This window comes from Hemiscyllium ocellatum, chromosome 9 (genome assembly GCF_020745735.1).
Source record: "Hemiscyllium ocellatum isolate sHemOce1 chromosome 9, sHemOce1.pat.X.cur, whole genome shotgun sequence".
NCBI lineage: Eukaryota > Metazoa > Chordata > Chondrichthyes > Orectolobiformes > Hemiscylliidae > Hemiscyllium > Hemiscyllium ocellatum.
Window position 1 is genome coordinate 111,011,294 of NC_083409.1, and position 23,738 is coordinate 111,035,031.

At 45.1% G+C, this 23,738-nt stretch overlaps 1 protein-coding gene across 1 annotated transcript in view; it reads left to right on the forward strand.

Moving 5' to 3' along the window:
* The first annotated feature begins 7,183 nt into the window (after positions 1–7,183).
* LOC132818561 (di-N-acetylchitobiase-like) overlaps positions 7,184–23,738 on the forward strand; it is a 50,704-nt gene continuing 34,149 nt past the window's right edge. The window contains exons 1-3 of the mRNA XM_060829619.1: positions 7,184–7,381; positions 8,464–8,602; positions 16,196–16,404. Coding sequence (XP_060685602.1) covers positions 7,184–7,381; positions 8,464–8,602; positions 16,196–16,404 — 546 coding nt within the window. The remainder of the gene's footprint in view (positions 7,382–8,463; positions 8,603–16,195; positions 16,405–23,738) is intronic.

The window sequence follows — 23,738 nt, forward strand, 5'->3', positions numbered from 1 at the left end:
TTGTATTCCATTTGCCACTTCTTTGCTGTCACTTTCCTCACCTATCTAAATCTTTCTGCAGCTTCCCCACCTCCTCAATACTATCTGCCCCTCCATTTATTTTTGTATTATCTGCACATTTGCACCATTGAAAGCGTAACATAATGGCCTGGTATGACAACTGCTCTGCCCAGGACTGTAAGAAACTCCAAAGTTGCTCTGCACAACCCAGACCATCATGGAAGCCAACCTTCTATCCATGGGCTCCATTTACATGGCTTGCTGCTGTGGAAAGGCTGCCAACATCTTCAAAGATTCCTCTTACCCCAATAATGCTCTCCTACAACCTCTCCTGTCAGGCAGGACATACTTGAACAGACACAGCAGCAGATTTAGGAACAGCTATTTCCCAGTCTTTATTAGACTGCTGACTAGGCGGTCTAGCCTCAAATAATGCTAATCTTGCTAATGTGGATGTCACCTAGCACATGCCCTGTACAACTTATGTTGTATCCTTTGTCTACGTTTTTTTCACAACCTTTGTTCTGTACATCCCTGCTTACTATGACCTGCCTGTGCTCCAGAAGCAAAGCTTTTCACTGTATTGCAGTACACGCAACAATTAGAGGTTCCTTTCAGACAGGAAGATCCCTCTGTGAAATTCTCCTTAATTCTTACGTAGTCAGACCCTTCATTTGAAATAGTGACTCCTACATTCTCCCTCTGGAGGGAACTTCCTGTCTGCACCAAACCCATGCTTCAATGACCAGGCTAGATGTGAGAAGAATGTTTCTAATTTTGAGTAAATCCAGAACTAGGCATCACAGTCTAATAATAAGGGGTAAGCCATTCGGGACTGAGATGAGGAAGAATTTCTTGACTCAGAGAGCTGTGAACCTGTGGAATTCTCTCCCACAGGAAGCTGTTGGGGCCAGTTCATTAGATGTATTCAAGGAGGAGCTAGATGTGGCCCTTGTGGCTAAAAGGATCAAAAGGTTTTGGGGAAAAAGTGCGAGTGGGATACTAAGATTGCATGATCATCCATGATCATACTGAATGGTGATGCAGGCTTGAAGGGCTGAATGGCCTACTCGTGTACTGATTTTCTCTGTTTCTATCTGATATATTCCACTCAAGTCACCTCTTACTTCCATAAACTCCAGTGGATGCAAGATCTGTCTGTCCAACCTTTCCTCATAAAATAATCTGCGGGAGAATATCAACACAATGGTCAGCTGGGAAGCACACAGACAACTCAAATTCAACCCGGGAAAGTATGAGGTAATGCACTGGGGCAGGACTAACAATGCAAAGGATTACACTGTGAACGGTAAGACCCTGGAAAGATCAGAGGGACATAAGTGAGTATATCCACAGATTCCTGAAGATAGCAGGGCAAGTAGATAAGGTGGTTAAGGAGTCATATGGGTCACTTCCTTTATTTGAAGATGCACAGAATACAAGAGCAGGGAGGTTCTGCTGGAACTATAATAAACACTGGTTAGGCCATAATTGGAGTACAGCATGCAGTTCTGGTCACCAACCTTATAGGAAGGATCTGATTGCACTGTAGAAGGTGCAGAGGAAGATTTACCAGGATGCTGTCAGGGCTGGAGAGATTGAGATATCAGGAAACACTGGATAGATTGGGTTTGTTTTCCCTGGAGCAGCGATGATTGAGAGGGTCCATGATAGAGGTGTATACGATAATGAGAGGCAGAGATAGGGTGGATGGGAAGCCATTTGTTTCCATTAACAGAAGAGTCAATAACCTGGGTGCAATAAATTTAGTATAAGAGGTCAAAGGTAAAAAGGGGAGTTCAGCAGAATCATTTTCACAGAGGGTGGTGGAAGGCTGGTACCCACTGCCTGACAAGGTGGTTCAGTCAGAAACTCTCACAGCATTTTAGCAATGATTAGATGTTGGCTTCCATTGCCATAGCCTCCAGAAACCTTTCAAGGACTAGAAAATAGGATTGTATAGTTGCCATGCAGAAATAAAGGGCTGAATGGCCTCCTTCTGTATTCTAAATGTCTGTGAGTTCCAACCTGTTTATTCCTGCTATTAGTCTTGCAAACGTTCTGTGATCGGCTTCCAATGTGTTTACAATCTTCCTTCAATGAAAAGTGTGCACATCTTCATGGATGTAGCCTCACCAATGTTCTGCAAAACTGGAACTTAAGAGAATCAAACCGATCATGTGTGATTAATAAGTAGATGCTTTCAGAATAGCACATACCCTTGAAGGAATAAGAGGAATGGATATATATGGTGGAGGAATTCAAACATTGTCCACTTTGAAATAAACTTTGAAGTTTAGAAACTGAGACTTATCTTTCTTTTATTCACTAGTGGAGTCAGACTCCAGCTGTTCCTTGAGATGATGGGGGTGAGATGCCTTCTTGAAACACTGCAGTCCATGTGCTGTAGGTAGACCCACAATGAGGGGATTCCAGAATTTTGACCCAACAACACAGAAGGAATGGCAATATATTTCCAAGTCAGGATGGTGAGTGGGTTGGAGGGGAACTTGCAGATGGTGGTGTTCCTAACTATCTGCTGCCCTTATCCTTCTAGATTGAAATGTGATTGTGGGTTTGTAAGGTGCTTTCTAAGGATCTTTGGTGAATGCAACTTGTGAATGGTACACACTGCTGATCTGAGAGACAGTGGTGGATGTCGTGGATGTTTGTGGATGTGGTGCCAATCAACTAGGCTGCTTCAACCTGGATGGTATCAAGGTTCTTGAGTGTTGTTGGGGCTGCACCCATCCAGGCAAATGGGGAGTATTCCATCACACTCCTGACTTGTGCCTTGTGGGTGGTGGACAGTCTTTGGGGATTCAGGAGGTGAGTTACTTGCTGTAATATTCCTAGCCTCTGACCTTTCTTGGAGTCCGTTAGTGAGTAACTCATATGTCTATGCTTGATTTAATCTAATATGGCATTGTTAGTCAAGGACAATCTTATGGTGACAGAAAGGACACCTGAGGACCCGTCTACTGAGATAATATGGGCTGAGGTTAGAAACAGGAAAGGAGAAGTCACCCTGTTGGGAGTTTTCTGTCGGCCTCTGAAAAGTTCCAGAGATGTAGAGGAAAGGATAGCAAAGATGTTTTTCGATAGGAGTGAGAGTGACAGAGTAGTTGTTATGGGGGGCTTTAACTTTCCAAACATTGACTGGAAATGCTTTGTTCGAATACTTTAGATGGTCAGTTTTTGTCCAATGTGTGCAGGAGGGTTTCCTGACACGATATGTAGACAGGCCAACAAAGGATGAGGCCCCTTTGGATTTGGTACTAGGTAATGAATCTGGCCAGGTGTTATATGCGGAGGTAGGTGAGTACTTTGGTGATAGTGACGATAATTCGATTATGTTTACTTTAGCAATGGAAAAGGATGGTATATACCGCAAGACAAAAGTTAAAGCTGGGCGAAAGATAATTATGATGCGATTCAGCAAGATTTAGGATGCATAGGACGGGGAAGGAAACTGCAGGGGATGGGCATAATTGAAGTGTGTAGCTTGTTCAAGGAACAGCTACTGCGGTCCTCGATAAGAGTGCACCTGTCAGACAGGGAGTAAGTGGTCGAGTGAGGGAGCATGGGTTTACTAAAGAAGTTGAATCTCTTGTCAAGAGGAAGAATGGCGTTTATATAAGGATGAGACGTGAAGGCTCAGTTAGGATGCTTGAGAGTTACAAGTTAGCCAGGAAGGACCTAAAGAGAGAACTAAGAAGAGCCAGGAGGGGACATGAGAAGGCGTTGGCACAAAGGATCAAGGATAACTCGAAAGCTTTCTACAGATATGCCAGGAATAAAAGAATACTGAGATACAGGCTGCTAGACTAGATGTGATTGAGGTTCACAAGGAGGAGATGTTAGCAAGTTTGGAAAGTGTGAAAATAGCTAAGTTCCCTGGACCAGATGGGATTTTTCCAAGGATTCTCAGGGAAGCCAGGGAGGAAATTGAAAAGCCTTTGGCTTTGATTTTCATGTTGTCATTGTCTATAGGAATAGTGCCAGAAGAGAAGGATAGCAAATGCTGTTCCCTTATTCAAGAAGGGGGATAGAGATACCCCTGGTAATTATAAACCAGTGAGCCTTACTTTGGTTGTGGGCAAAATATTGAAAAGAATTGTTAGGGATAGGACTTACAATCATTTAGAAAGGAATAATTTGATTTGGGAGAGTCAACACTGTTTTGTAAAGGGTAGGTCGTGCCTCACAAACCTTATTGAGTTCTTTGAGAAGGTGACCAAACAGGTGGATGAGGTTAAAGCAGTTGATGTGGGGTATATGGATTTCAGTAAGGTGTTTGATAAATTTCCCCACAGTAGACTATTGCAGAAAATACGGAGGCATGGGATTGAACGTGCTTTAGCGGTTTGGATCAGAAATTGGCTAGCTGAAAGAAGACAGAGGGTGGTGGCTAATGGGAAATGTTCATCCTGGAGTTCAGTGACTAGTGGTGTACCACATAAATCTGGTTTGGGGTCACTGCTGTTTGTCATGTTTATAAATGACCTGGATGAGGGCGCTGAAGGATTGGATGTCCAGACGGTCATCATTACTGAAGATGGAGGGGTCCAGGAAGGGGAAGGAGGTGTCAGAGATGGTCCAGATGAATTTAAGGCCAGGGTGGAATGTGTTGGTGAAGTTGATGGGAGTATGAGGTGGCGCCGATGCAGTCATCAATGTAGCAGAGGGCATGCAGGTTCTGGGCCTCCTTCACCGCCTCTCCCTCACTACCCGATGCCTGGAGGATGAACGCCTCATCTTCCGCCTTGGAACACTTCAACCCCAGGGCATCAATGTGAACTTCACCAGTTTCCTTATTTCCCCTCCTCCCACCTTTCCCCAGTTCCAAACTTCTAGGTCAGCACCATCCTCATGACTTGTCCTACCTGCCAAGCTTCTTTCCTACTTATCCACTCCATCCTCCTCTCTGACCTATCACCTTCATCCCCACCTCCATCCATCCATTGTACTCTTTGCTACCCTCCCACACCCTCCTCTCTGACCTATCACCTTCATCCCCACCTCCATCCACCCATTGTACTCTTTGCTACCTTCCCCAACCCTCCTCTCTGACCTATCGGCTCCATCCCCACCCCCATTCAGCTATTGTACTCTTTGCTACCTTCTCCCCATCCCACCCCCATCCCACCCCCCTCCCATTTATCTCTCCACCCGGAAAGCTCCTTGCCTCCATTCCTGATGAAGGGCTTTTGCCCGAAATGTCGATTTTCCTGCTCCTCGATTGCTGCCTGACCTGCTGTGCTTTTCCAGCACCACTCGGATCCAGCCCAAGACACACTTGGTCAGACTGGAGAGACAAGAGCTAAGGGGCTGAAAACAACAAATGCTGGTGATCACAGTGGATCAGGCAGCTTCTATGGGGAGTGAGCCAGCTAATGTTTCAAGTCTAAATGACTCTTCATCAAAGCTAATGTGAAGTGTCCTCTCTCCAATCTCCCATCCCAGTGGGACTTCCACATCTGTCAGTTAGATACACCATTGTTCTGCCATTCTCACATTTTGATCACTTTACCCTGAACTATCACCATCTTTTCACCATCAGCTCCCTACCTTCACTAACAACACCCCCTGCCCCCTAATTATTGAATAAATCCTGTTCCTTCTACACTTCACTTCAGCTCTGATGAAGAGTCATCGAGACTCAAAACGTTCGCTTGCTCTCTCTCCATGGGTTCTGTCTAACCCATTGTGATCTCCAGCATTTCCAGTACAGCTTCCAGCATCTGCAGTAACTTCTTCCTAAGAACTAAGAGGCATTGTTTTAAAACAGAGAGATGAGCAGAAAAGTTTTCTCTCTTTGGATTGTGTGACGGTGAAACTCTGTGTTGGAAGGCAGGGTGACTGAACATTTTCAAGTCACATATATTGACAAATTCTTCCTAAGCAGGGGATCCAGGGTATCAGAATAGATGGGATTTTTTTTTCATTCATGGGATGAGGGGAAACACTGGCCAGTCCAGCATTTACTGCCCATCTCTAGTTGCTCAGAGGGCAGTTAAGAGTCAACCACATTGATTTGGATCTGGAGTCCTATATCAGCCAGACCAGGTGAGATTGTAGATTTCCTCCCTGAAGAACATTAGTGAAGCAGATGGATGTTTCCTGACAACTGACAACGATTACATGGTCACCATTAGACTTTTAATTCCAGATTTTTAAAACTGAATTCAAGTTCCACCCTCGGGCACAGCAGGATCTGAATCTTGGTCCCCAGGGTATTACATCGGTCTTTGGATGAACAGTCCAGCAACAATACCACCAGGCCATCGTGTTGATTGGCATTCGCTGCGAATCTAGAATTTGTACTACAAAGAAACCAAGAAGGATGTTATTGGATTGTAAAGGAGGGGTCGAATAGCCTGTTTTAACTCCTAATTCACATGTTCACAGGAGAGGAGGTGAAGTAAGTGAGAGATGAATGTCCAATCAGGATGTGTCCAGAATGTTTGGGGACAAATCTTGACCAGTTTTGGAGGCCAACAGAGTGATTGTAAAGAAGGAATGAGGGTCTGGTCCTAGATGAAAAGGGTGGGGGAGGGGGGTGGTTGTTGTGATTGTGAGAGGGGTTGATATTGCCGCAGACAAAGGACTGTAGATGCTGGAAGGCAGAGTCAATAGAAGTGAGGCTGGAAAAGCAAAGCAGGTCAAACAGCATCCGAGGAGCAGGCAAGTCAACATTTCTATTGGGCTGAAACATTGACTTTCCTGCTCCTGGGATACTGTCTGGCCTGCTGCACTTTTCCAGCCTCACTTCTATTGATATTGCTGAGTGATGGAAGAAGTGATGGGAGTTGGTGTGGGGAAGTTAACTTTGGGGAAACAGAGGACTGGGGGCAGGCAGGATCATGAGGGAAAGTTTCTGCAGACAGTAGTTAGAGTTAGGTGCCACTAAATCAGACTTTCAAAGATCAATTTCACAGTAATTGCAGCAAAGTTGGGGGCGAAAGATTCAGTGCACAAAGTCAGAGAGGAAATGCTACAGGAATGTTCAGGGCTAACTGTTAGACAAGGAGAGTGGAGGAGGGGGAGATGCGAACTTCTCTACAAAGTTACATTTGCCAGGATGGAGTTTGCATCAACATTTTCCTGTTATCACACAAACCGAGATAGAGATAGAGAGAGCCAGGAGGAGGCATCATCACTCACGTGACACTCGGTATAAATGAAGCATCTCACTGTGTCTGATGGATCTCCATCTCCGGCCGAGAGGATGTGCTGGAGTTTGGTTTCGGTGCAGTTTCTGGCGGTGCTGGCACTGGGGATCTACCCAAGCTCTGGGCAAGTGCCCTGGGAATGGTGTCCGTGTCAATCCCCGAATCTGTGCAACCTCATGCCCGCCGACCATCAGTACCAAGTCGAGGTGGGTATTTGCAAACCATTCAATTCTTTAGTTGCCTGGAAGTTGTCTTTTGAAGGCCATTGAGCAGCAACACTTGGGATGGGAGCTCCTGTCTCTCCCTGTGTGCTGCTGCTCCTCTCCCCAGCCCCTGCTCTGTTGTGTGAGTTGGGAGAGTTTCTCCTCTGGAGGATGGTCTTTCCCTCCCCGGAGCTGGCCTGGCTTCGGCTGGGGAACAGAGTGTCCCTCCCAGTCAGGCTCCAGCTCCACTCCGGGCCCTGGGGGATTCAGGCTGGAGAAGGCTCCTTGACACAAACCAAGGGTCAGGTCCAGGCTGAGGGGCTGAGTCCTGCTCAGGGACAGGGGGAGCTGGACCAGCTCAGATCCTTTTTGGGATGTAGAGAGGATCAAATTCTCTCCAATCCGGATGGGAAAGTGTGTAACTTGCTCTCGTTCCAGCCTGTGTGAAACAGGAGCCTCGGGAAAACTGAGCAGTGCAAAGATATTTTAACAAGGGCAGCAGCAGCAGCAGGAAAAGATTTCTGTTAAACGGTGTCCCTGATGTACAGCCTCTGGAACGAAGTGTGATCCATTCTGACAGTTTAATCCCATGGGTCAGGATTACCGTTTGCACAGAATATTGACCCAGAGAAAACACCAGGGCAACGTCCTGGGGTCATATTGAAGTACATTGTGATTTGAGTTTAATCTCTGTAAAACTGAGGTTCTGGTTCAGATTAAGGTGAATACAATGTACCAGATCCTGGAAACAATCCTTGGTGTAAAATGACACTGTAACTGTTCAGTAGCTGTTCAGGTTTGGATTATCTCAGTGTTACTCAGTGGCGATCATAGGAGAGTCAGCAAATAATCTGCAGATTTGTTCTGTTCATGATCCCATTCCTAATCTTGTCCCCTGACAACAGATAGAGTGATGGGGAATGCAGATATTTAATGCCAGTTTATATTGTTCACATTTTCCTTCCTCCGATTTCTAAACCCTCAGTGTCTAAGTAATGTTTCTATACTGTTCCAACCCAATAACATAATTCATAACCAGATGAACTTGCTTGATCAAGTTGCTGACGGCCTGATTTCTGTACTAGGTGATCATGTTTGATCAAGGAGGAACGGATTGGCAACATTATGACTGGTCGAAGATCACCACAGTTGTTGTCAATGATGATTTTGATACAAACATTGTATGTGAAGCTCATCAAAATAAGGCTCGAGTGATCCTACAAGGTAACTAATTTTATCAAAAGACACAGTTTGTCAAGCCTTTTATTTTGACTGATCAGGACAATTCATAAATATACCAATTTATACGCTTTTAGAGAAGCAGGCTGATTTGTTAAGAAGTGGAATGATGGAAACATTTACACAGAGTTGACAGCGAACTGCCTGCCTCCGTTAAACTTTGAACCAGACCATTTCCCTCTGTGTGGTTAAGGCAATGCCCTGTGAAATGAACTAGTAAATGGCTGTCATCGACTTTGTTGTGCTTGTATGAGTCCAATTGCAAACCAACCAGCTTCTTATACTGTATCAATGTTGGTGTTCTCTTTAAATTGGTATTCTTGTAAATTGTCCTGGTGAGTATAAGATGAAACCCTTCAACAGAGTGTGTTTTTTAATCAGCAATTCTCAAGGACTGTATCACTAATTAAGTTATTTTAACAAAGCAAGACAAATCTCTTCTTGCCTCTGAACATAAGTAGTGCTTTTGACAGTGGCATAAAGGAACATTCAGTTTATAGAATTGAGGCTTAAGGAGACCAATCACGATCATGACCATGTTGGACAGAATGCTCCGTTTGTGTGTGGCATGCTCCATGTAATTTGATGATGTGAAGATGCTGTGCTGAAACTGTCCTGCAACTCTGGAACAATGATCACTGATTATTCTACATTCCGTCTCTGAAATATGAAAATAGAGTGTATGTACCCAACACAAAATTAGCATCTGTTATTGATCTGTGCACCAAGGACTTCACACGAGCTTTCAACTGACATTTAATCTATTCATAAAATACCAGGAAACACAGCCACAGTTCCAATCTGTTTCCAAATTTGAATCCGCGATTTCAATGAAGGAAATGCTGATAAATAGTCAGACAATCTGTACAGTGACCAGAAAAGTTAGCAGTCACCAGAGGCACTGATTTACCAAGTCATTTGAAGAACAGTTATAATTGTGCTGCATCTTACCAGAAGTTCAAAATTTGCCGTCAGGACTTGCTGTAGTCTAGTTACTTGCTCCCTATTTGATGTGGATTGACTTTGCAATATTCAGTCAGGTGGAACTCTCTCATCTTACACACTCTGTCTGATGGGTTGTCTGTATGTGCAGATATGTTCAAATAAATCTTCATCTACAGATACCTCCTGCCTCAAAGCCTTTTTTGCCTTGGCTATGTTTTTCCATTTACATTCCAACTTAACCCATTTGTCAATCTCTCCACCACAGTGTCTGCATGATCCCAGCTGTTGACAGGACAAGTGAGATCCCAGGTTGAAATCTGGAGTCTTAAATCATATTTGGTTCTTTCTTCAATTTTTTAAAAATTCATTCACTGGCTGTGGGCATTACTGGTGTGAGAAACAAAGCTCACTGTTCGATAAGTTCAGTCCAAGTCAAATTCTGGAGCAGTTTTTGTTCATACGATCTTGAAAGCTGGATGACCATTATAGGAGGCACCCTGATCAGGAGGTGACATTACAGTTTGTATAGTTCAATTAAGTCTCTCAGTACTTCCCCCGTTACCTCATATGTGATAGTTGTATTGTTCTGTGTAACTGCTAATCTAATCGGGTTACCACATCTGTCTGTGGCCTGTTGTTGGCATGTAACCACCCCCCCTGATAGCTGAGTCTTATTACTTTTGCTGATGCAACACTGGGTCTTATTTGGTTATCTTTTCCATACTAACTCCCTATGTGCATGACACTTGCAACTGTCATGTCAATACATCTGTTTCTCCCAGTCGACCATCTCCCTTTACGGTTAGTTATTTCTTGGTAAACATCCACGTGATTCCGCCTTGTGATTTTTGCAGAAGCGAAATACAGCTACTTGTAACTCTTTGTGCAAGCATATCTAGCTTAACATATACCGCACCCCCCATGACTCAGCCTTGTGATTTTTGCAGAAACAACAAACTTCACAAGCGCTTCTCACAATTCCTCCCTTTTAAAAAAAAATTGTTGTTTTCTGCATTTCTTTCATATATTGCCCACAAATTTGCAAGCACCATCCCCGAGACTTCATCCATCTTGGCCTCAAGGTCACCCATCCCCTCATTGTTCAAGAGGTAGAGTTCCTCTGCCTGATTACTTTTTAGGGGCATCTGTTTTGCCAAGGCTGTCTCAATCAGCCGTTGGGTTAATTCCCATACACAAGGTATGATACAACAGCCAATTGCTTCCGGTACCCCTGCTACCACTATCAGGGAGACTACCACTCCCTTCCACCTTCCACTTTCCAAACCATGATTCCAGCCATCCCGCGAGTGATGTGTCCACCTCTGAATTGTCAGCCAATTCTTCCGCCAAGGTGGTCAATCCTTGCAAGGCACGAGTGATTGACCTGTCAGGTGCTGTATTATTTGGAATAAAAGTACAACGGCTCCCTCCTAACATCACGCATACACCCCTTTTTCAGCTAAGATTACATCGAAGGCCATTCTATTTTCCCAGGCCAGTTTACTGGTTGCAATAAGCTGTTCTGTTATGTCTTTGACTGCATCCCTAGTGTAATTGATGAATCTTTGCTGGTTATAGAAAATATAGTTTATCCAGTCCACATTCTTGTTGACCATTACCCACCAGAATAGAGCTGATTCAAAACCTGCTGCAATCTGGTTGCAAGCCTTGTACTCATCCGGCACCCCTCTAGGAACTCCTACAGAGTCTAGATAAATCCTATCATCAAAAGAGGTGTCTAATAATGATGTCTTTACCCCTCCCACTTTTTCGTTGCTATCTTCTCCTCTTCAAATGCCAAGGTGAATGGAATTGCCAATTGTACAATTGCACATATCTCCCCTTCTGGAGGTAGGGTGGGTCTCAATATTTTGCCTCCACAGTACCACCACAGATCCGCTCGGGGAACCTTCAGTGCTGAGTAGTTCCCTCCCTTCTCTGTTTTGGTGACATTCTCAATTTCTGTACATAATTTCAGCTCCCCCAAGTCTCTGGACCGATTTGTACCTTGTCTACGTACACACGATGTGTGATTTCCAACTGCAGCTGAAAACATAGCGGGGGCTTTTAAGTCTTTCTTCTCCAAGGGAGGGAACATCAGAGATAGGGAGGTACAGTTCCTATCATCCCATGTAGCCTCATCCTGATACAGGGCTATCATACATTTCATGCCCTTCCTGTCTCGCTTCCACCCGGGTGAAGGGGAACAACCTGGGCCATTGGTCTACCAGAGGCACATGCAAAGCAATTGCTCTTATTCAGATTTTTTACAGGATACTTGACCCATTCAACCCAGGCATTTGCATCCCAGTATCCAGTTTCTATTTCGATGGTCTGTTTCAAGTCCTCCACCTCTGTAATTTTACCACCTTAGGGTCATCGAGAGGGATGAAAGGTTGAATCTTATTATCCAGTTGTTCTGCCCATTTTCCCTTTCCTACAATAATTCGGAAACAACAGCTTGAGAAATTCTCGTTTGTTTTCATTTCTATCGCAAATGTTTCATTTAATTGTACCCGATAGGTGCTCCCCCCCCCAGAATCACTTCGTGCCATACGGTTTTCTTTATTGTTAGGTATATTGGGTTACACTTTTTATCGGGACAATCGAGAACTGGTCGGAAAGGGGCCAGGTGTACTGTGACGAGACCATTATGCCAAGTACCATCCCCAAAGCCATCCCTGTAGGACTTAAGATGTATCTCTGAGCTGTGGTACTGTCTCTGATTATCTACATCCCCACAATTTACAAAGCTGCATGCATCAGCGTCTATTACTTATGGATTATCAGACTCAGGGATCATTAATAACACATATGAAAATGATGTTTGATAAAATCCCAATACTAAGGGAGCTAGTATCATAACTCTAAGCATCCCCAGCATTCTAAAAATCATGTTGAAGCACCAAAAAGACTTAATATACAATCCTACAGAAATAATACCGCGCTCGTGTCACCACTGTATAACCAGTTACTCAAAGTCTCTTTAGCCTGAGTTTCAGTGGTTCTTGCATTGATTCAGTTGTCCAGACTTCTTTCTCAACTGGAGATTCCACTGGCCCTTTGATCAGAGTGTAGTGAGTCCAGACTTTTTCTGCCATTCTTATCGCTGTTTCAGTACTCAAAAGAGAGAAAAACAATGATTGCAGATGCTGGACACCAGATTCCGGATTAGTGGTGCTGGAAAAGCATGGCAGTTCAGGCAGCATCCGAGGAGCAGGAAAATCCACGTTTCGGGCAAAAGCCCTTCATCAGTTGATTTTACTGCTCCTCGGATGCTGCCTGAACTGCTGTGCTTTTCCAGCACCACTAATCCAGAATCCAGTAGTCAAAAGAGCCTGATATGGTCCCTCCCAATCCGGTTGCAATTTAGTTTCTGTCCATGACTTAATTAGGACCCAATCTCCCAGCCAGAGGGGATGAACGGCGAATTCAAGGGGCGGAGTCTGTGCCAATAAACCCTGTTTCCTGAGGAAAGACAAAGAGGAGGACAAGCCCAGTATATACTTCTTTAAGAACAAATCTCTAGTTTCTGGGATTGGCAGTTCCACTTTTGTTCCCAAATAGGGCAAGCCAAACAATATCTCATAATCTCATATTACAGCTACTTGTAACTCTTTGTGCAAGCATATCTAGCTTAACATATACCGCGCCCCCACCACCCCCACCTCCACCCCATGACTTTGCCTTGGGATGTTTGCAGAAACAACAAACTTCAGAAGCGCTTCTCACAACTGGCCAGACAAACATTTGTTGTCTATTCCAAATTGCCTAGAAGCCTATTAAGACTCAGTCACAATGCTATATATGGGTATGGAATAAGATGTAGGCCAGGCCAGGTAAGGACAGCAGATTCCTTCTCTAAAGGATATTAATGACTAGATTAGATGACCTACAGTGTGGAAACAGTCCTTTCGGCCCAACAAGTCCACACAGACCCTCCGCAGAGAAACCCACCCAGACCCATTTCCCTCTGACTAGTACACCGAACACTATGGGCAATTTTGAATGGCCAACCCCCTGACCTGCACGTCTTTGGACTGTGGGAGGAAACCGGAGCACCCGGAGGAAACCCACGCAAACAGGGGGAGAATGTGCAAACTCCACACAGATAGTCACCCAAGGCTGGAATCGAACCTGGGACCCTGGTGCTGTGAGGCAGCAGTGCTAACCACAATGGCAGTTGATAGGTGGTTATGCCGGATTTTTATTGAATGAAGATTTCACCATCTGTCATGATGGGCTTCAAAACCATGTCTCCACAATACTGGCCTGGAGTTCCAACTCAGTGACATTTCTCATAGACCAGCACCACTCCTGAAAAAAGCACAACCACACGGTACTGCAGATTTCATTTGTAAAATAAAACAGAAATGTTTTATGCAAAGGAAAAAAAAATCCATGCCTGAAAGATTTTAAAACACATAAATATAATAATATTTATCCTCACACTATCACATTACGAGAGAGGTGCATTCTCAACACATCAACACATGCTCTGAGGAAGGGTCACTGGACTGGAAACATTAATTCTGCTTTCACTCCACACATACTGCCAGACCCGTTGAGCTTTTCCAGCAATTTCTGGTTTTGTGTAGGTTTGACTTACCTGTTCCTTTCAAGGACTGGTCTTGGATGTTCAGGTAGCATTTTCCTTGATTTAGCACACAACTAAGTTTTGATTTATTTGACTTCTGGGTGTGGAACCATCATACTAATACACTAACACAAGGTAACCTGCTTCCTAACAGTACTAAATTAATTCCTCACTTCAGGGGCAACTGTATGAAACATCGAATTTTCATAGCACCTCCATTCGGAACTGAAAACAAAAGCTTTCCAGTGAATATGTTGTTACTTGTAAGACTCTTCCAAAGCAAACAGATTGTCATGATTACCCAAGGGGCTCTTTCTTTCTTACTGTCTTAAAAAAATTATGAATCCTGACATAGTGTCAAGTCAGTCCTTCAACACTCTCATACACACAGTCCAAACTCACATCTCACTAGTTCTAATTCTAAACTCTAAAATAAATTACATCGATATATAATATATAGAGGAACCTCGATTATCTGACATTCGATTATCTGAATTTCGGATTATCCAAACAAGATCACATGGTCCTGATGCTTGGCTAACTATGTTATCCAACATTCAATTATCCAGCACTGGATTAACTGAATGAAATATTCCCCGCCCATGTCCTTCGGGTAATTGAGGTTCCTCTGTATATTCTCACATCAGACAAGAGTCTTGAGCCATCCTGCTGTGTTATAGGCACTACGTCAATATAGATATTTATATTTATGGATGTTGTTTGCAAGTTAAATGACACCTGGATTTGTAAGTTTTCTGTAGAGTAATGAGGACCTCACCAATAGTATTGGTGCTGCAGCCCATATTGCAGTTTCAACTTGAAATTGTTTATTTTAAAACAAGGTCAGAAGTCAGACGAGACCAGGCTATAGTCCAACAGGTTTATTTGAAATCACTTGATGAAGAGGCAATGCTCTGAAAGCTTGTGATTTCAAATAAACCTGTTGGACCATAACCTGGTCTCGTCTGACTTCTGACTTTGTCCATCCCAGTCCAACACTAGCACCTCCACATCATGATTTTAAAACAATATTGGATCAAAATATCACTTTTTTTTAGCAAACGAAGATTTACAATGTGGATGGAATGACATCAGAAGACTTCGTTTGGACAATCTGACATTTGTGACATTGTTTCACCAACTTAAAAATGTGCTGCTGGAAAAGCACAGCAGGTCAGGCAGCATCAAAGGAACAGGAGAATCGACGTTTCGGGCATAAGCCCTTCTCCTGTTCCTTTGATGCTGCCTAACCTGCTGCGCTTTTCCAGCAACACATTTTTAAGCTCTGATCTCCAGCATCTGCAGTCCTCACTTTCTCCTAATTGTTTCACCTACATCAGACAAACCAGCAGGAAACTTGCCACCAAGATACGTGAACACCAACTCACCACCAAAAGACACGACTAGTTTCCATACCTACAGACAAAGAAGGACACCACTTTGTCTGGGACGACACAACCATCCCAGGACAGGCGACACAAAGACATGCACAAGAATTCTTAGAGGCATGGCATTCTAATCAGAACTCCATCAGTAAACACACTGATTTGGAGCCTTTCTGTGTTCCCTTGAAAACAAAGAACTGGAAATGACATCATCCACTTTAAGAAAACCAGACCTATAAATAGAGAGGTGAGACATACCACCAGCAATTCACCAGAGACTCTCACTGATGATGTTACTGAGTATGGTGATGAAATGTCTGAAAACAAACCTTCCAGCTCAGTGAGCTAACTTACAGACTTATTGTCACACCTGTGTGCTGTATTTAAACCTGACTCTACCTGCGTATTGCAAATTCCTGTTTGCACAGTAATCATATCCACTTACAGAACAAGAAATGCACCACGGCAACAATTAATGGGCAGCCCAGTACTTCAAGATATTGAAAGGCCTTGAAACCAATATTCTCACTAAATTATCCTTCTCTACTTCTTGCTTGATGTTGGTAGTTCTGTTTTCTAAAGTAGTTTGGGATGCCTTGCTATGCAAATGATGTAGAAGATGTTATCTGCTGTTTCTAACTTGTTTCTCAGCAAAGCTAAGACTTGAAATATTGTCCAATCAAAATCAGAGGAAGAAATGGATCAGTTACTATGTTTTTGTTGTAAAACATTTTTTTATGGATGGCATCAATTTGGATGTGACGCTCACGATTGACAACGAGTCTGAACTTTACAATGATCTAACCAGAATGGTTAGGGATACTGTACAAACATTCCACAAAGAAATACCAGGATCCCAGGTAAAAGCATTTTACTAAGAAAAAGTTAACAAGACATTTTATGTTTCTATGCTTCATCATAAAGGCATGAATATAAGCAAAGATTGAGGCATTTTCTCAGCAATAGCCTTCACAGATACTCAAACCCACTGAAGTACTACATCTACCTTAACTCCTTACTTAATTAAGTCTGTCCAGTTTTATTGGCCTAGGATCATTTTTTTAAGTTTTGAAGGCATGGATTCCTTTTCAATTCTAATTCTCAAGAGACTTCTACAAAGTCTGACAATCTGGAAATTCTCCTAGTGTGCAATTCCTACACAAGGAACAGCCTACTTTTGCTATTAGGATAAAAGTATTCTTCTAAACTGAACAGAGCTCAGGCCACATGTGGCCACTGACCAAGTGTTTTTCTGTATGTCATAAAACCCAGCATTGTAAACACTTTATCAATTGACTCCAAAATTGGGGCATTTATGTTAACTCTCACGTTTTCTAGGAAATGATACATCTGGTTAACTCTTCCAAAATAACCTGTGAAGTAATCACTTCCACAGAACCAAAAGCAAAACCTGCTTTATCTCTGTCGTCAAAATAAATTCCCAAATGATAGTATAAGCTGTTATCATGATTATCCAGAAGGAAAATGTAGAAAGGTATCCCAAAGAGGCAACTTAATCTTTTATCAAACTTCCCATCATCACTATATCTGTTTACATGAAACATATAATGATTTTTATAAAACCATACTCTACACAAATAATATTGCTTTCACATTTGCTTATATTTTACTTAAAACATTTGCATTCCTATATTTGGAGGTGCCGGTGTTGGACTGGGATGAACAAAGTTAAAAATCACACGACACCAGGTTATAGTCCAACAGGTTTGATTGGAAGCGCTAGTTTTCAGAGCGCTGCTCCTTCATCAGGTGGTTGTGGTCTTGACACCTCCTCAAAGAACTCAATAAGATTTGTGAGGCGTGACCTGCCCCTCACAAAGCCATGCTGACTGCCTGTAATCACAGTATACTTTGCAAATATTCATAAATCCTATCCCTCAGAATTCTTTCCAAAACTTTGTTGACCACAGACGTAAGACTGACTGGTCTGTAATTGCCAGGGATTTCCCTATTACCCTTCTTGAAAAGAGGAACAACATTCACCTCCTTCCAATCCTCCGGTACGACTCCTGTGGAGAGTGAGGAGGCAAATATCCTCGCCAGCAGCTTAGCAATCTCCTTTCTTGCTTCCCAGAGCAGTCTAGGATAAATCTGGTCTGGCCCTGGGGACTTGTCAATCTTAATGTTTGCCAACATTTCTAGCACATCAGCTACATCAATCTTGACCTGGTCAAGACTGTATCTCAGCTCCTCAAAGTTTTCATTTGCAACAAGTTCCCTTTCCTTGGTGAAAGCTGAAGCAAAAAACTCATTTCAGACTTTTCTATCTGTTCAGACCCCACACACACGTTCTCTCCGCTATCCCTGATCGGCCCTACCTTCTCCCTGATCATTCTCTTATTCCTCACGTATGAGTAAAATGTCTTTGGGTTCTCCCTAATCCTCCCTAAGCCTTTTTTGTTCCCCCTCCTGGGTCTCCTCAGTCCATTTCGGAGCTCCTTTCTAGTAAGCGTGCAATCTTCTAAAGCTGTGCTAGATTGTTGCATCCTATGCCTTACGTAAGCTGCCTTCTTCCTTTTGACGAGAAGTTCCTCTGTTCTCACCATCCAAGGTTCCTTAATCTTACCCCTTCTTACTTGTCTCAGAGGAACAAATTTGTGCATCACTCACAACAACTGCTCCTTAAACAGTCTCCACATGTCTGCTGTGCCCTTTCTGTGGAACAATTGCTCCCAGTCTGTACTTCTCAATTCCTGTCTGATTGTGTCATAATTTCCTTTTCCCCAATTAAATATCTTCCCTCGGTAACTGCTCCTTTCACTCTCCAAGGGTATGCTAAATGTGAGGCAGTTGTCATCACCCACCATGAGATCTGACACCTGTCCTGGCTCATTGCCGAGCACCAAATCCAAAATGGCCTCTCCCCTTGTCAGTCTGTCTACATACTGAGTAAGGAAACCCTCCTGAACACACCTGACAAAAACCGCTCATCCAAACCATCGGCACTTGGAAGGTTCCAGTAGATTTTAGGAAAGTTGAAATCACCCATAACAACAACTCTGCTACTTTTGCATTTTTCCAAAATCTGTCTGCCTGTGAGATCTTCAATCTCTCTACTGTGTTACTGGTGGTCTGTCGAAAACCCCCATTGTGGTGGCTGTTCCTTTGCTGTTCCTAACTTCCACCCATATTGACTCAGTAGACAAACCTTTCTCAACAACCTTGTTTCTGTAACTGTGATGCACTGTCTGATTAGCAATGCTACACCCCCTCTGCTTTTCCCCCCTCCCTGTTCATTTTAAATGTTCTAAACCTTGGAACATCAAGCTACCATTCCTGCCACTGTGAATCCCACATCTCCGTTATGGCCACAACATTGTAGCCTCATGTACTGATCTATGCTCGAAGTTCATCACTCTTAATTCGGACACTCCTTGCCTCAAGCAGACACACTTTAACCTTTGCTTCATCACGTGAGAAACCATCCTGATAGATTCAATATATCCTGTCGCTGTCCGTCTGCAACTGACCCTGCAGTAGCTCTGATTCCTACCCCCTGCCAATCTAGTTTAAACCCTCCCGAATCACACAATCAAATCTCCCACCCAGGACATTTGTGCCCCTCCAGTTCAGGTGCAACCCATCCTTCATGTACAGGTCCCATCTTCCCCAGAAGGTATCCCAATGGTCTAGGTATCTGAAGCCCTCCCTCCTGCACTAGCCTCGCAGCCACATGTTAAGCTGCGTTCGCTGACTGTTCCTCATCTCACTACCTCGTGGCACCGGTAGCAAATCTGGGATCACTGCTCTACACGTCCTGCTCTTCAGCTTCCAACCTAACTCTTTGCAGGCACTTTTCAGATCCTCAGTCCCTTTCCTGGCTGTATCATTGATGTCAATATGTACCACAATTTCTGGCTGCGCACACTCTCCCTTCGGAATCTTGTAAACCTGATCAGCGATATCCTGGATCCTGGCAACATACTTTCCGGGAGTCCCATTCCTGACCACAATATCTCCTGTCAATCCGTCTAACTACTGAGTCCCCTACCACTAGCGGTTTTCTATTTTCCCCCTTTCCCTTCTGAGCCGCAGGGCCAGGTTCAGTGCCAGAGACCTGACAACTGTGGCTTTCCCCTGGTAGGCCGTCCACACCAGCAGTATCCAAAATGGTATACTTATTGCTGAGGGGAACGGCCACAGGGGATCCCTGCTCTGACCATCGGTTCTTTTTCCTCTCCCTGACAGTCACTCAATTGTACTTACCCTGTGTCTGGGGAGTGACCACCTCCCTGTACATCCTCTCAATTTCCCCCTCAGCCTCCCAGATGATCTGTAGTTCATCCAGCTCCAGCTGCAGTTCCCTAACTCGGTTTCAAAATTTGGGGCATAACATTTGATCCTTGATCTGGTTGTATTTCTTTGAGCAATCCATATGTTGTTTTAAAAAAAAGATCTTTCATTGCTTTAAGCATAATTATACAAAGATACTGATTCTCACTCCTGGTTTTAAGTAATGGTCCAGCACAATCTATTGAGGTCATGCTAAACAGTTGCTTGAAAGCTGGTATTGGAATTAAAGGCACTGAATTCATTGAAAATTGGAGCTTCCCCACTACCTGGCACATCTGTCAAAATTTCCCCACATCCTTTAATGAAAGAAATTTTATTCTTTTGGCCTGAATTTTTCTGGAAAAACTACCTGAACTACCATTGAAATTTTGTGAGCCACTGATAAAATTTCTAGATAATAATCAGATGGATCTACTAGCTAATGGATTACTGCTATTCCTCATTTGCTGGTATCATTGATTCAGTTTCCATTTCTGAACAGATGAAATTTAACACTGATAAATGTGAGGCGATGAACTTGGGGAGAATTAACAAGACAAGGGAGTATTCACTGAATAGCAGGACACCAGGAAACTCAGAGGAATGGAGAGATCTTGGGGTGCTTATCCACTGATCCCTGAAGGCAGCAGGATAGAGTAATAGGGTAATTAAGGACATATATGGGATTCTTGCCTTTATCAATTGAGTGTAAGTACAACAAACTTTTATCCACCCACCTCCATAACCAGCGCTCCTCAAACACTCCAGAAGATTCCCCTGGCCTCGGAAATGCCATTAGCCATGCGGCTGATGCAGCTACCACCCCCACGCTGATTGATGATGTCACTTTTGCCCCCATCATGGCCACTCCCACAGCCACTTCCGGCCCTCACATCATCGCTGATGCCACACGCTCAGTGACTTCCGCCACCCCTACTGCCGTGTCTGCCACCACTTCCGCCCCCACCAGCGCCACTCACCTGCGTTCTGCTGACACGCCCCCCCTCCCCCCCACAGACCCCACTGTCACTATCCCCACCCCCCAGAACCCTGAAGGGAACACTACCCCTGCTTATGACTGCACCCCCATTCCCCCCACCATCACACCCACTCCAGTTACTGGCTCCGACCCCACTCCCAGCTCCACACCCACACCAGATCCCAGCTCCCAGCCCTGCCGAGTTTTCACCAACCCCCCAGACCTCCCCCTCACTGAGGATGAACGATCAGTCCTCAGCAAAGGACTCACCTTCATCCCCCTCCATCCACGCATCAATGAACTTAATTCACGCTGTCGAACACTTCTTCTGTCGCCTCCGCCTCCGAGCTTACTTTCACAATCAGGGTTCCCGCCCACCTTCCGAGGACCCCTTCGCCCACCTCCAACACACTGCATCCACCTGGACACCCCGCGCTGGCCTATTACCTGCCCTCGATCTCTTCATTTACAACTGCTGCCGGGACATTAACCGCCTCAACCTGTCTACCCCCTCCCCCACTCTAATCTCTCACCCCCACAACGCACAGCCCTCCAATCCCTCTGCTCCAATCCCAACCTCACCATTAAGCCAAAGGATAAAGGGGGCGCAGTGGTAGTCTGGCGCACTGGCCTCTACACCGCTGAAGCCAAACGCCAACTCGAGGACACCTCTTCCTACTGCCCCCTCGACCATGACCCCACCCCCCATCACCAAACCATCATCTCCCAGACCATACAGAATCTCATCACCTTAGGAGATCTCCCACCCACAGCTTCCAACCTCATAGTCCGGGAACCCGACACTGCCCGGTTCTACCTCCTTCCCAAGATCCACAAGCCTGACCACCCTGGCCGACCCATTGTCTCAGTATGCTCATGCTTATCTCCACCTACCTCGACACTGTCCTATCCTCCCTAGTCCAGGAACTCTCCACATACGTTCGAGACACCACCCACGTCCTCCACCTCCTCCAAGACTTCCGTTTCCCCGGCCCCCAACGCCTCATCTTCACCATGGATATCCAATCCCTCTACACCTCCATCCGCCATGACCAGGGCCTCCAAGCCCTCTGTTTTTTCCTCTCCAAATGTCCCTAACAGTACCCTTCCACCGACACTCTCATTCGTTTGGCCAAACTGGTCCTCACCCTTAACAATTTCTCCTTTGAATCCTCCCACTTCCTCCAGACCAAAGGGGTAGCCATGGGCACACGTATGGGCCCCAGCTATGCCTGTCTCTTTGTTGGCTATGTAGAACATTTGATCTTCCGTAATTACACCGGCACCACTCCCCACCTCTTCCTCCGCTACATTGATGACTGCATTGGCGCCACCTTGTGCTCCCGCGAGGAGGTTGAGCAATTCATCAACTTCACCAACACATTCCACCCTGACCTTAAACTTACCTGGACCATCTCTGACACCTCCCTCCCCTTCCTGGGCCTCTCCATCTCCATTAATGACGACCGACTTGACACCGACATTTTTTACAAACCCACTGACTCCCACAGCCACCTGGATTACACTTCTTCCCACCCTATCTCTTGCAAAAATGCCATCCCGTATTCCCAATTCCTCCGCCTCCGCTGTATCTGCTCCCAGGAGGACCAGTTCCACCATAGAGCACACCAGATGGCCTCCTTCTTTAGAGACCGCAATTGCCCTTCCCACATGGTTAAAGATGCCCTCCAACGCATCTCGTCCACATCCCGCACCTCCGCCCTCAGACCGCACCCCTACAACCGTAACAAGGACAGAACGCCCCTGGTGCTCACCTTCCACCCTACAAACCTTCGCATAAACCAAATCATCCACCGACATTTCTGTCACCTCCAAAAAGACCCCACCACCAGGGATATATTTCCATTCCCACCCCTTTCCACCTTCCGCAAAGACCGTTCCCTCCATGACTACCTGGTCAGGTCCATGCTCCCCCCCCTACAACCCACCCTCCCATCCTGGCACCTTCCCCTGCCACCGCAGGAACTGTAAAACCTGTGCCCATACCTCCTCCCTCACCTCTATCTAAGGCCCTAAAGGAGCCTTCCACATCCATCAAAGTTTTACCTGCACATCCACTAATATCATTTATTGTATCCGTTGCTCCCGATGTGGTCTCCTCTACATTGGGGAGACTGGACGCCTCATAGCAGAGCGCTTTAGAGAACATCTTCGGGACACCCGCACCAATCAACCACACCGCCCTGTGGCCCAACATTTCAACTCCCCCTCCCACTCTGCCGAGGACATGGAGGTCCTGGGCCTCCTTCACCGCTGCTCCCTCACCACCAGACGCCTGGAGGAAGAACACCTCATCTTCCGCCTTGGAACACTTCAACCCCAGGGCATCAATGTGGACTTCAACAGTTTCCTCATTTCCCCTTCCCCCACCTCACCCTAGTTCCAAACTTCCAGGTCAGCACTGTCCCCATGACTTGTCTGGACTTGTCCGACCTGCCTAGTTCCTTTTCCACTTTTTCAATCCACCCTCTCCTCCCTGACCTATCAACTTCATCTCCTCCCCCACTCACCCATTGTACTCTATGCTACTTTCTCCCAACCCCCAACCTCCCCAAGCTTATCTCTCCACGCTTCAGTCTCTCTGCTTTATTCCGGATGAAGGGCTTTTGCTCGAAATGTCGATTTCGCTGCTCATTGGATGCTGCCTGAACTGCTGTGCTCTTCCAGCACCACTGACCCAGAATCTGATTTCCAGCATCTGCAGTCATTGTTTTTAACCTTACTGCATAGATTCTAAGAGCAGGGTGTTCATGTTGCAGCTGTACAGGACTTTGGTTAGGCCACAGCTGCAGTATTATGTTCCGTTCTGGTCATCACACTATAGAAACGATGTGAGTACAGCGAAGAGGAGATTCACCAGGATGTTGCCTGGAATGGAGTATTTCAGCGATGAAGAGAAGT